The sequence below is a fragment of the Physella acuta genome, unplaced genomic scaffold (genome assembly GCF_028476545.2).
Source record: "Physella acuta isolate Inbredline_101_S28 unplaced genomic scaffold, ASM2847654v3 ptg001743l, whole genome shotgun sequence".
NCBI lineage: Eukaryota > Metazoa > Mollusca > Gastropoda > Physidae > Physella > Physella acuta.
The window spans coordinates 186588-201698 of record NW_026733254.1 but is presented as its reverse complement, the minus strand read 5'-3'; the positions used below and the strand labels follow the sequence as shown (position 1 = coordinate 201698).

Genomic DNA, 15111 nt, shown 5'->3' with positions numbered 1-15111 from the left:
GTTTGAATGCGTGGGTGTTTTTAGGCTATTAATAATCCGCATATTATAATGTTATTATTAATCATTCTAATGTGCTTTATATGTTTCTATTATTATATAATTGCAGACTTATAAAAGATTTTAAAAGAGAAATAATTTTGAGTCTTGTTGACTAAGTGATGTTTTTATGTCACTATCTTTAGTGAAAATTATTCTATGTTATGCTATGGATGATTATTATTATTTATCGATCTACTTACACCAAAGGCTGCTGGGTTTAGCGAATTCAATTATGGCCGCCCTTTCTTCATCGGAATAGACCTCAGCTAAAGCACCGTTATACAGGTTTGTACTGCAGTAGTTCTGTTGATGAAAACATAAATTAAGTACTGTAACAGTGTTTTAGCCTCACACAATCTCTAATCAAATATAAGATTACTACACAAGACAATGAACGTTCCACTATATGGAGTTGCCTATCGGCAGGACAAAGATTTAAAATAACTGAAACTTAATAGTTAACTAACAACCGTAATCACGTGTTTACAAGCCATTGACTCAAATTGTTGACTGAGTGTCCATAATTTCTTCTTATTCAAAGCTGGACGTTTACCAACAATACTGGCCAGTGCTGAGCTATTGAACTACCCATCAGTGGCGGAACTACAACAATTTTGTGGGGGTTGAGGATGCTACTCTCTATTCAACTTATCGTCTGTGTGAGGTGTAGGGTTGGGAGTGAATGGGTTATGTTCCATGGCCTACTCAGTACATTTCAGTTGTTAATGACTGCACGTCAATTCAGTTGTTAATGACTGCACGTCAATTCAGCTGTTAATGACTGCACGTCAATTCATTTGTTAATGACTGCACGTAAATTCATTTGTTAATAACTGCACGTAAATTCAGTTGTTAATGGATGACGTCAATTCAGTCGTTAATGACTGGACGTCAATTCAGTTGTTGATTACTGCACGTCAATTCAGTTGTTAATGACTGGACGTCAATTCAGTTGTTTATGACTGCACGTCAATTCAGTTGTTTATGACTGCATGTCAATTCTTTTGTTAATAACTGCACCTCAATTGTAGATTGTAAACAAATAGAGCGAATCAGAGTTACCCCTCCCCATTACATTCGAACCCATGCATACACAAATTGACATGAATCATATCCAAGCAACGATCAAGTGAATATGTAATGAAGTTATCGATCCTAGTTGGAAAAGGTTGTTGGAGAAGCAGAAATAAATAAGAAAAAATACGAAGATTTAGATTTATACAAACAAAATTTTAAATAGTTTACACACAAGTTAATGTGTTAGTTTTATCATTGAACTGTATTGCTTTGATGTTTTAAGTGTATAAGTTGACTTGTGTTTTGATGTTTTAAGTGTATAAGTTGACTTGTGTTTTAATGTTTTAAGTGTATAAGTTGACTTGTGTTTTGATGTTTTAAGTGTATAAGTTGACTTGTGTTTTGATGTTTTAAGTGTATAAGTTGACTAGTGTTTAGGTAATAAGTTTATTTGTGCAATAAATATGGCCAATGTTTTAGCCTACTACTATATACCTAGAACTAGACTGCACAACCAAAAGTTTCGAGTTCGAATCCGGGTTCAAATCAGTAACTAGCTCACACTAGGGAAAGTAAAGGCTGTTGGGGATAGTGCTGACCATAAGATCTCCTCATATGTTGATGTCACAGAAACAGGTGAACTCTACTTCACTTGCCCCATAGACAGGTTTGAAATAAAACTTTACATTTTTTACTATAAACGTACTGCCATAAAGTAGAAGGGGAAGTTTGTCATTACTACACATTAAATCAAGTGTCTTCACAATAATTGTATGGAAACAATTGTAACAACATCTGTCGTCATAATTAAGCTAATGAGAGCATTACTCTGAGTCAAACGGGACGGAGTAGCCTAGATGTAGAGTCCTAAACTGACAACCCGAATGTTTAGAGTTCAAATCCGGGTTCAAGCCAATGGAACATACCTGAATCCACCCAGCTCTGATCGGTAGGATTCTCACGTTAGGAAAAGTGAGGGTGGGTGGACATAGTCCTGACCACACTATCAAGAAACGTATGAACTCTACTTTATCTGCCCAATGGATCGCTACATCTAAAGAGGAATCTTTACTTTTTTTTTACCTGAGCATCAAACCAGTTCAGTGTGAAATTAAAATACTTGAAACACTTTCCCATCGCAAAGAAGTCGCCATCTAACAAAGAACAACTGTCTGATGATCAAATGAAAAAAATCTTTTTAAGTACAGATTCACGTCAAATAGCTAAAAGACTAGTTCAAAGTACTAATGAAATACAAGATAGAAAAGTGTTTTTATTTCATCATTTAAAAACTATAAGGATGACAATGTGTAATTATCGAACTGTACCTGTTATTTTAAACTACCTTATATTTACCTGTCTTTAATTTTAGTTGTTTAGATACTAACATTTAGTCAATGGTAAATTAGAACACTTGATGCCAACATATTTACCTGTATACACAAGAGTAACGTATAGAGTTATGTATAAAGAACAATGTAATATCCACATTATTAGACCTTGCTGCCGGTAAACTAACGTGGCTAGCTTGTGACAAGGCTGAAAATGATAAATGTGTTCCACCAATGCACGAGATGCACATCATAACAAAGGACATCACGTGACCTCTTCATTATTCTCCGCCTCCTCTCCACGACTGGTTGATAAATATCCATTCACAAAACCTCAGATTACTTCTTTCTGTCTCTGGGGTCACATTAGCATGCTGTAAATTATGTAAAGCATCCCATTATTTGAATAAATCAATACATCTCTGTTTCCATAGGTTCCGTACTAACATATTGGCTTTCTACCAAGGTATAACTTTTATATTTTAAAACAGTGCCAGCTAGGTACGTGTAAACTAACAACTCGTGTGGACACGAAACAAGAATCTCTGGTGTAGCAAGCTCCTAGACTTTGGTCGTCTGATGGTGACAACCTGTTCATCAATAAAAGCTCTAGAACAGTGGTTCTTAACCTGGGTATGATTGAACCCCAGGGGTTCGGTGAGTCATTGTTTGGGGTTTGGCGGAGGTCAAGACACATACCCGACTCATGTGATTCACGATCGAATTTGTTAGTGCAGACAAATAAGAAGAGTTCGATTTATGCGCATAAAACTGGTGGGGTTCGGTACCCTAAAAAGGTTAAGAACCACTGCTCTAGAATTTGCCTGCCTAACAGCTAGTGGCGCCATCTTGTCTGGTGAGAGAGCTACCCAACCGTCTACGAAATGTTTTATATATATATATATATATATATATATATATATATATATATATATATATATATATATATATATATATATATATATATATATATATATATATATATATATATATATGCGTATACGTGTGTGTGACATAATGTTCTAGATTGCATTTCAATATTATCTACGCGACATTCGAACTCCATTAAAAAATCCAATACAATTACAGGTATTATAATTGTTACAATTATTACAATTATTACAATTGTTACATTTGTTACATACTTTGTGTAAGTGCGCGGGCCTATTAACTTCAGCGTCCTTTACATCGGATGGCATCGTTAGCGGTGAAAGGAGGCAAACGTTCGTAGTCTGAGGCGAATTGTAGTTGGTGACGTAATGTAATGGACTACAACTAAAGGTAGCACTGTGCAGTGAGCGAATAATAAACAAAAGAAGCTACAGCCTTGAGGAGAGTTCTCTTGAATTTGAAATGTAAACCAAGCCTGGGTTGTTTTTTTATCCCGAACAGTTGAGCCACTGAGCCGTGTGAAGCGTAGATCAAAAGCAACACACTGAAGCATCAACCAAGTGTCATTCAAAATACATGCGTAAAAACAATAAACATAATTTTAAAACTTTTTGTTAAATATGGATTTTTAACATAGTATTATAATAATATAGGGCTTGCATATCTCGATCTCTCTCTCTCTCTCTCCCTCTCTCTCTCTCTCTCTCTCTCTCTCTCTCTCTCTCGCTTAATATTCGAAGTACATTTATGTTCCGAACATAATTTCCATTGATAAAAAAAACATGGCAGCTTTTTGTTTCTAGGCGGAGATTTCAAAAGATGAAGAGTACTCAAGATACAACAATGATAAAAATTTAACTAACAATTGAATCAAATTAAGTACGGTAGCCCTAGGACAGAGCGTATTATATTATATTTATATTGTAACTGCGTATAGAACAACTTGTTACGGATTCTAATAGAAAATAACAAAATGTACGCTTCTATAAAAAAAACACAATTAAACGTAGGCTATTTTTTTCTTAAAGCTAGCTAGAAATGGTCAAAGTTTCGCTGGCTCGTTTCGACCCTTGAGACAGTCAGACATTACGAGGAAGCTAGTACAAAATGGTCTACGTCATCAGCACTCTTACAACTGTGAGTTTTCTCACAGAAGTTAACAAACTGTGTTTTAAGAAGTTGATATCTTTTTACGTACTGCTCTCGTGAGAGTATAATATGACGTCATTCACACAGCGATGTAACGAACTTTTCTCAAGTTTATCCGATGTATTTAATTAGTTGATGAAGTTTTCACCAACCCCTTCACTGGACACGGTGACCAAATTTTGTCATTGACCTCTTCACACGATGAGTTGAGTTGAACATAACAGAATCTCATCAGTATCTAGCACCTAACACCACCCCGCACCTTGTTGTAGTCCCAGACCTAGCACCATGTTGTAGTCCCAGACCTAGCCCATAACACCATGTTGTAGTCCCAGACCTAGCACCACCCCGCACCATGTTGTAGTCCCAGACCTAGCACCACCCCGCACCATGTTGTAGTCCCACACCTAGCACCACCCCGCACCATGTTGTAGTCCCAGACCTAGCACCACTCCGCACCATGTTGTAGTCCCAGACCTAGCACCACCGCGCACCATGTTGTAGTCCCACACCTAGCACCACCCCGCACCATGTTGTAGTCCCAGACCTAGCACCACCCCGCACCATGTTGTAGTCCTAGACCTAGCACCACCCCGCACCATGTTGTAGTCCCAGACCTAGCACCACTCCGCACCATGTTGTAGTCCCACACCTAGCACCACCGCGCACCATGTTGTAGTCCCAGACCTAGCACCATGTTGTACTCCCAGACCTAGCACCATGTTGTAGTCCCAGACCTAGCACCACCGCGCACCATGTTGTAGTCCTAGACCTAGCACCACCCCGCACTATGTTGTAGTCCTAGACCTAGCACCACCGCGCACCATGTTGTAGTCCCAGACCTAGCACCACCCCGCACCATGTTGTAGTCCCAGACCTAGCATCACTCCGCACCATGTTGTAGTCCTAGACCTAGCACCACCAAGCACCATGTTGTAGTCCCAGACCTAGCACCACCCCGCACCATGTTGTAGTCCTAGACCTAGCACCACCGCGCACTGTTGTAGTCGCAGACCTAGCACCACTCCGCACCATGTTGAACGCCGCCTTATCGACACAACTCGCCATGGCACGATTTCCTCCAGACATTTCTAACTTCTCTCCGGACTACACAGACGGATCAGTAAGTGAACCAGTCCACTGTACTAGGAGATCTAGTGGACAAACGTCTTGTCTGATTAGTGCTTTAATTGTAACTTTGTAATTTCATGTGTGTTGCAAAATCTAGGATATTTAGAGTTTTCTGTGTGTTGAAAATTTATTTATTAACTATTTGTAATCTTGATCTATATCTAGAATCTAGATCTATACTTCTATTCCAAAGTAGTGATTTAGTATATAGAAAAACTTACTATTTCCATACCTACATTATCTAAGCCATTCTAAGCAAATATCTATTACCTTCAGAGTAAAAACTTTAAATACGTCCTTTACCCTGTTTTATTAAGCCTGAACTTAAAATACTTTGGACTAAATTTAATTAACAAAGAAATTGAATTTAAACAAAAATCGAAAACAAAACTCCTTAAAAGATTTCTAACTTATTTTCCACACAGCGTAATCAATCTCAAACATCAAACGTTCTAACATTTTTTTTTTCCTGTCCTCCATCTGTAGCTCACGTAGACAGCTAGCATCTCACCCGACCACCCACACACCAGGATTTAAACACAGCAGACGTCTAGACGGAAGTGAACCAGCAAGATGTCAAGGACGCCAAAGTTCCAGACATACGACTCGACGGTTGGGAAAGACAACGCACGGCTCAAGGCCATCGCGTGCAAGGTCGTCAACAGTGGCGTGCCCACACGCTACAAGATCAATCTCAGGGATGAGATCCTCTCCATGAAGGAGAAGGAGAGGCTGGGCTTCAACTTCAACAGGTAGTAGTCTGGTGTCTGGTTAATGTACAGGTAGTCGTCTGGTGTCTGGTTAATGTACAGGTAGTCGTCTAGTGACTGGTTAATGTACAGGTAGTCGTCTAGTGTCTGGTTAATGTACAGGTAGTCGTCTGGTTAATGTACAGGTAGTCGTCTGGTGTCTGGTTAATGTACAGGTAGTCGTCTGGTTAATGTACAGGTAATCGTCTGGTTAATGTACAGGTAGTTGTCTGGTGTCTGGTTAATGTACAGGTAGTCGTCTGGTGTCTGGTTAATGTACAGGTAGTCGTCTGGTTAATGTACAGGTAGTCGTCTGGTGTCTGGTTAATGTACAGGTAGTCGTCTGGTTAATGTACAGGTAGTCGTCTGGTTAATGTACAGGTAGTCATCTGGTGTCTGGTTAATGTACAGGTAGTCGTCTGGTTAATGTACAGGTAGTCGTCTGGTTAATGTACAGGTAGTCGTCTAGTGACTGGTTAATGTACAGGTAGTCGTCTGGTGTCTGGTTAATGTACAGGTAGTCGTCTGGTGACTGGTTAATGTACAGGTAGTTGTCTGGTGTCTGGTTAATGTACAGGTAGTCGTCTGGTTAATGTACAGGTAGTCGTCTGGTTAATGTACAGGTAGTCGTCTGGTTAATGTACAGGTAGTCGCCTGGTTAATGTACAGGTAGTTGTCTGGTGTCTGGTTAATGTACAGGTAGTCGTCTGGTTAATGTACAGGTAGTCGTCTGGTTAATGTACAGGTAGTCGTCTGGTTAATGTACAGGTAGTCGTCTGGTTAATGTACAGGTAGTTGTCTGGTGTCTGGTTAATGTACAGGTAGTTGTCTGGTGTCTGGTTAATGTACAAAATTTATCTGAGTTTCACTTAGACGGGTGGGTCGGCGTGGTCGAGTCGGTAAAGCTCATGGTTGCTAAACCGTAAAGTCTCGAGTTCGAACCCCCGGGCAGATGAGGCTCGTTAGCTGGGGACAGCCACTCTTCTAGGAGAGACAACTCCAAAATTAAACAACTGCTGCCTTGTAGTTTGTTCTTGGTTGGACAAAGGCTATGGAAGCAAATCCAAAAAAGAAAAGCAGGCTGAAATCGGAGTCAATGGCCTCAATGGCGCATAACCAGTTGACACGTAACGCTTAATTGTGTTGGAGGCGTGGTCGAGTCGGCAAAAAGCTCATGGTTGATAAATTCGAACAGTCTCGAGTTCAACCCCACCGGCAGATAAATCTCGATCCCCTTCAACACTAATAATTAAGAACGAAGAAGAAGAAGAAGAAGACTTAGACGGTTTAGTTTTGTTGAGTGTCGTTGTTCCATGTCGACCCCCACCACCCCATTAAACTCCACAGATCCCTGACAGCATCCCTGAGGTCCCGCTGGGATGTGGTGGAGAACGCCACCAAAAGTTTCCTGCAGGAGATCGTCGACATGAACGACCAGATAGAGGACGACAGCAAGAAGAACGAACGACAACTCCTGGGACTGATCTTCACACGCTCCACCAACATCAGCCTGGAGTCCAGGTTTTTTATAGACGATTTTTTCCACTGTTCTACAGTTTTAAAGGCCGAATGGACATTTAGCTGTAAAGCAGTACCGAAAACATCGTCTCCAAATATCAAACTTAAGCAGTGAACACAAGCATCCAATTTAAAACCTTAACCTCCAATCTCAACATCCAACATACAGTGTTTCTTGCAGACTTTTTTTCTCCGGGGGGGGGGGGGGGGGAACTTGAAATTTTCGGGGAGGGGGCGGTAGACTTTCTTCGGGGGGGGGGGGCGGACACTGTTAAAAGTATATATTTTCTATATAAATTTCATTTCGGGGGGACGGTAGGATCTCCAATCTCAACATCCAACTTAAACCTCTAAACCCAAATCTTGAACTTAAACCTCCAACCTAAACCTCCGATCTAAACATACAATCTAAACATTTTTGATATAAACATCCAAAATAAACCTTCAACTTAAACCTCCAACCTTAATCTTCACCTTAAACCTCCAACCTAAACCTCCAACTTAAACCTCCAACCTAAACCTTCAACTTAAACCTCCAACCTAAACCTCCAACTTAAACCTCCAACCTAAACCTCCAACTTAAACCTCCAACCTAAACCTTGAACTTAAACCTCAAACTTAAACCTCAAACTTAAACCTCCAAGCTAAACCTTCACCTTAAACCTCCAACCTAAACCTTCACCTTAAACCTCCAACCTAAACCTCCAACTTAAACCTCCAACCTAAACCTTCACCTTAAACCTCCAACCTAAACCTTCACCTTAAACCTCCAACCTAAACCTTCAACCTAAACCTCCAACCTAAACCTTCACCTTAAACCTCCAACCTAAACCTTCACCTTAAACCTCCAACCTAAACCTCCAACTTAAACCTCCAACCTTCACCTTAAACCTCAAACCTAAACCTTCACCTAAAACCTCCAACCTTCACCTTAAACCTCCAACCTAAACCTTCACCTTAAACCTCCAACCTAAACCTTCAACCTAAACCTCCAACCTAAACCTTCACCTTAAACCTCCAACCTAAACCTTCACCTTAAACCTCCAACCTAAACCTCCAACTTAAACCTCCAACCTTCACCTTAAACCTCAAACCTAAACCTTCACCTAAAACCTCCAACCTTCACCTTAAACCTCCAACCTCCAACCTTCACCTTAAACCTCCAACCTCCAACCCCTCAGAGTTGAGCAGCTAGGTGGACTCTTCATGCGCATAACGTTCTACAAGACTGTGCTAGAGGAGAAGATCAAACAGTACGACCACTACAAGACTTTCCTGGTCCAGTGCTGTGAGCTGATGGGCTATCTTCAGCCTGGACAATTACTGGACAGATACGCGGCACTTAACCACGTCTTCAAGGTAAGGGTAGCACTTAACCACGTCTTCAAGGTGAGGGTAGCACTTAACCACGTCTTTAATGGTAGCAGTAAACCACGTCTTCAAGGTAAGGGTAGCACTTAACCACGTCTTCAATGTGAGGGTAGCACTTAACCACGTCTTTAATGGTAGCGGTTAACCACGTCTTTAAGGTAAGGGTAGAACCAGGTCTTTAATGGTAGCACTTAACCAGGTCTTTAATGGTAGCAGTTAACCACGTCTTCAAGGTAATGGTAGCACTTAACCAGGTCTTCAAGGTAAGGTTAGCACTTAACCAGGTCTTCAAGGTAAGGGTAGCACTTAACCACGTCTTTAATGGTAGCACTTAGCCACGTCTTTAATGGTAGCACTTAGCCAGGTCTTGTAATGGTAGCACTTAACCAGGTCTTCAAGGTAAGGGTAGCACTTAACCACGTCTTTAATGGTAGCACTTAACCAGGTCTTTAATGGTAGCACTTAACCAGGTCTTCAAGGCAAGGGTAGCACTTAACCACGTCTTTAATGGTAGCACTTAACAAGGTCTTTAATGGTAGCACTTAACTAGGTCTTCAAAGTAAGGGTAGCACTTAACCAGGTCTTTAATGGTAGCACTTAACCAGGTCTTTAAGGTAAGGGTAGAACCAGGTCTTTAATGGTAGCACTTAACCAGGTATTTAATGGTAGCAGTTAACCACGTCTTCAAGGTAAGGGTAGCACTTAACCAGGTCTTCAAGGTAAGGTTAGCACTTAACCAGGTCTTCAAGGTAAGGGTAGCACTTAACCACGTCTTTAATGGTAGCACTTAGCCACGTCTTTAATGGTAGCACTTAGCCAGGTCTTGTAATGGTAGCACTTAACCAGGTCTTCAAGGTAAGGGTAGCACTTAACCACGTCTTTAATGGTAGCACTTAACCAGGTCTTCAAGGCAAGGGTAGCACTTAACCACGTCTTTAATGGTAGCACTTAACAAGGTCTTTAATGGTAGCTCTTAACCAGGTCTTCAAAGTAATGGTAGCACTTAACCAGGTCTTTAATGGTAGCACTTAACCAGATCTTTAATGGTAGCACTTAACCAGATCTTTAATGGTAGCACTTAACCAGATCTTTAATGGTAGCACTTAACCAGATCTTTAATGGTAGCACTTAACCCTATCTAATTTAACACATTTGGCTGTTTCCACCTCACTGACTTCAACAAACTGACCTTTTTTTGTCCTGTGTCCAACTAACTGACCTAATGTGTGGTGTGTCCAACTAACTGACCTTATGTGTGGTGTGTCCAACTGTCTGACCCCCATCTTTCGTGTGTCTAACTAAAAGACCTTATGTGTCGTGTGTCCAACTAACTGACCTAATATGTGGTGTGTCCAACCGTCTGACCCCCATCTGTGTCCAACACAGGAACTGTATGGCGAGTACGATGCGAGGGCGACAATGATGAACAAACTCCAAGAACGGTTGAGTGATATCCGCACGGAGACCGACCACAGGAACATGCTCATGCACAACGAGATGTCGGACCTGCACATGAAGCTCAAGATACTCACCATCAGGGCACGCTCGACTTATTTTACATCACGTTTTCTAGACTATCTTTCATTTTAGACTAAGTTCTATAGACTATCTTATATTTTAGACTAAGTTCTATAGGCTATCTTTTATTTTACATTACGTTTTCTAGGCTATCTTTCATTTTAGACTCAGTTCTATAGACTATCTTATATTTTAGACTAAGTTCTATAGGCTATCTTTTATTTTACACTAAGTTCTATAGGCTATCTTTTATTTTAGACTAAGTTCTATAGGCTATCTTTTATTTTACATCACGTTTTCTAGGCTATCTTTCATTTTAGACTCAGTTCTATAGACTATCTTATATTTTAGACTAAGTTCTATAGGCTATCTTTTATTTTACACTAAGTTCTATAGGCTATCTTTTATTTTAGACTAAGTTCTATAGGCTATCTTTTATTTTACATCACGTTTTCTAGGCTATCTTTCATTTTAGACTCAGTTCTATAGACTATCTTATATTTTAGACTAAGTTCTATAGGCTATCTTTTATTTTAGACTAAGTTCTATAGGCTATCTTTTATTTTACATCACGTTTTCTAGGCTATTGTTTATTTTACACTTAGTTGTCTAGGCAATCTTTTATTTTACATTTAGTTAATTTTTCATCTTACAACGCATATTATCTCGGCAATATCACGTTTTACCACCAACGTTATTTAGACAACATCAGCTTATACAGCTTATACTAGGCAAGAAAACTTCTGTCACAAACATTACACTAAGAATTCATTCCCCACCACCTGATTGTGTGAAAAATGATTGAATTTTTCAGATCAATCACCTGGAATACGAACTGAGCGATCGAATCGATCACTCGACGGGTACAGAGATGGAGATCTACAGGATCAAGAATTCGATACATCGGTCCTACGTTGCTTTGATGAACTACAGGTACTTTAGTCCACTTTCTAAATCTTTAAGTCCCGAGTTTGAATCCTGTTAAATGTAGTGATAGCAGCTGACTGGGCAATAAATACCCGGAGATGAGGGGGGGGGGGCACTGAAACAGTTTATAACCACTGGGGCTCAGTAATAAATGTTGGCCACAGAAAGATGTTGGCTACAGGAAGATGTTGGCCACAGAAAGATGTTGGCCTCATAAAGATGTTGGCCACATAAAGATGTTGGCCACAGAAAGATGTTGGCCTCATAAAGATGTTGGCCACAGAAAGATGTTGGCCACAGAAAGATGTTGGCTACAGGAAGATGTTGGCCACAGAAAGATGTTGGCCTCATAAAGATGTTGGCCACATAAAGATGTTGGCCACAGAAAGATGTTGGCCTCATAAAGATGTTGGCCACAGAAAGATGTTGGCCTCATAAAGATGTTGGCTACAGAAAGATGTTGGCCTCATAAAGATGTTGGCTACAGAAAGATGTTGGCCACAGAAAGATGTTGGCCACAGAAAGATGTTGGCCTCATAAAGATGTTGGCCACAGAAAGATGTTGGCCTCATAAAGATGTTAGCTACAGAAAGATGTTGGCCACAGAAAGATGTTGGCCACATAAAGATGTTGGCCACAGAAAGTTGTTGGCCTCATAAAGATGTTGGCCAACGAAAGATGTTGACTACAGGAAACATTTCACCAGTGGCTTAGCGAGGTCGGGTGTAACCCGGTGCGGCACTTAATGGTGTCAAGCCCCAGAGGCGTAGCGACCCTTCCCGGGAACAAGCTTTTAACTTTCGATTTGCACCTCTTAAAACACTATTTAACACTCGAATCAATCACTTAATTAAGTGGAATTATCATTTTTTTCTATAAATTTTGCTACTTTTTGCCTTGGTGTCACCCCCCTAAATGGTGTCACCCGGTGCGGTCCGCAACCCCCGCCCCACCCCCCATTGCTACGCCTCTGCATTTCACATACTGTAGTTACAGAAACATCGGTCTAAAGATAGGGTTGGTAAAAGAAATAGTTCATTTAAAAAATATCTTCACTTATAAATACCTTTTTAACATTACAAGAGTTAGTACTTCCTTTTACCAAATAATTAAAGTTAAGTAAACGTATGTTCAACATTTGTATGAAAGATGAAATGATGATATCAATTATTGTGTTGAGCAGAGGTCTAGAACCCACAGACAGCGACCCGTACGTTCAGCTTGAGCACATCGAGGCCAGGATACTAGCCTGCATTGACGTCATTCGGTTCGTGAAGGAAGAGACCATGAAGGTGGGTACTCAGGTGAAGAAGTCCAAGAGAGAGAAGGAGCTGGAGTCGGTGCAACTGAGGATCGGCACTGACTCGAGTTCCTCAGACAACGAGCCAGGGGATGCCAACGAGAGCCACCAGATGGCTCAAGGGACGGCAGGGTCGCAGCCACAGGTCAGAAGGTCACAGCCCAAGGTCAGGAAAAAGAGCTTTCTGCCACCACTAGATCCGTCAAGGACTAGCATGACGGGGAAAGTTGGAGCGACGGCAAGCAAAGAAAGTTCCGCTTCAGTACACTCCGCTAAGTCGATGATCAAACATGTAGAAAGGCGGGAGAATCGCAGAGTACTGAAGGATAAAAGTGAAAACAAATCTAAAATTAGATCTACCAATACGAGACGGCCAATTAAACAACCTCCCAGAGAGCCGGCCTCAGATACAGATACAGACACAGATGATACAATGGATAAGATGGACAGCAAAATGAAACCCCTGTCCATCTCTACCACTGAGTTCGACAAGACAATGGTTGAACAGGTAAGGAGAGAGCTAGAAGAGAGGCTGGCCCAAAGACTCCGCAATAAAGCCAGAGCTGGAGAGGATAAGATCGTCCATGAAACGACCTGCCCAGATGTACATGAACCCACAAGAGCTGAAAGGATCAAAATGTACGACCTTATCAAGCGCCGGAAGAGGGAGATCGAAGACATGCTGTACACCAAGCCGGAGATTCTGCTCCAGAGGTGCAGCCAACAGGAGGTCAAGACCATCGACTGGTGGAGAAGGTCAAGGTTGAACCAGCTCCACCGTCAGAGGTCAATTTTCCTAGAGAAACCCCCACTGAGAGAGTGCAAGAGTCTCAAGAAACCCCCGGCCCCCCTGGCCAAGCCCAGACACCCACCCAGCTACACCATGAGCAGGAAATACATCAAGCTCCATTACCTGGACATTTTGGCCAATGTCGACATCAGACGTAGAAATAGTTTACAGACAGAACAGCTTACACTGACGTAGAACACAGAAGATGGCTGGACATGCAGTGGTCTAATAAACTAACACGAGTTTAATTAGTTAATGGATGACTTGGTGGTGTGGGTGCATGTCAATAAGATAACTTGGACGAACCATAAAGCTGATGTGATAGATCGTATCAACAACACAACTCATTTGGTCATTTGGAACAGCAATGGGACTGTTTTGGTAGATTGGACTAAAAGTATTGTTGATTTTGTAGATTGGACTAACGGTGCAGTTGATTTTGTAGCTTGGACCAACAGTATAATAGATATTTTAGTTTGGACCAACAGTATAATAGATATTTTAGTTTGGACCAACAGTATAATAGATATTATAGTTTGGATCAACGGTACAATAGAATGTGTAGATTTGACCAACGGTACAATAGATTTTGTGGACTGGTACCGCCCAGAAGAGCGAGTCCGATGTACGCAGTGAAGAATGAAAGGAAACAACGAATGTCGTAATCGTTTTATACTTACGCTCTTAGATTATTTCATCTTTTACATTTGACATTATTTTATAATAAAAAATTTATAAAAATAACACGTACGCTTGATTTTTTTTCTTTCACGATTTCAATTTTTTCTTTCATCTTAATTTCAAGTGTTACATTATTTTTTCATTTATTAATCCCTAATCCCTAATCTTTCGGATTAAAAATACTGATTTCTCACAACTAAAGTGTTATTTACTGAATAAATACGTTAACTGCTTCAACATTGGTGTAGACGGAGAGTCGTAAACATTTCTGTTGAAATCAGACCAGTTTATGAGGAACATTGTATGGAACCAGTTTATAAGGAGCATTAGGACGGTAATGGAACGAGTTTATAAGGAGCATTAGGACGGTAATGGAACCAGTTTATAAGGAGCATTAGGACGGTAATGGAACGAGTTTATAAGGAGCATTGGGACGGTAATGGAACCAGTTTATAAGGAGCATTAGGACGGTAATGGAACCAGTTTATAAGGAGCATTAGGACGGTAATGGAACGAGTTTATAAGGAGCATTGGGACGGTAATGGAACCAGTTTATAAGGAGCATTAGGACGGTAATGGAACGAGTTTATAAGGAGCATTGGGACGGTAATGGAACCAGTTTATAAGGAGCATTAGGACGGTAATGGAACCAGTTTATAAGGAGCATTAGGACGGTAATGGAACGAGTTTATAAGGAGC

General features: G+C 40.7%; 1 protein-coding gene across 1 annotated transcript; it reads left to right on the top strand.

Moving 5' to 3' along the window:
- The first annotated feature begins 5470 nt into the window (after window positions 1-5470).
- On the top strand, window positions 5471-14456 carry LOC131930239 (uncharacterized). Its single transcript, XM_059286650.1, has 7 exons — window positions 5471-5550; window positions 6045-6310; window positions 7655-7828; window positions 9007-9184; window positions 10583-10735; window positions 11529-11647; window positions 12825-14456. Exons 2-7 carry the CDS (start codon window positions 6132-6134, stop codon window positions 13924-13926), a joined length of 1905 nt encoding a protein of 634 aa, XP_059142633.1. The 5' UTR covers window positions 5471-5550; window positions 6045-6131; the 3' UTR covers window positions 13927-14456.
- Window positions 14457-15111: the final 655 nt, after the last annotated feature.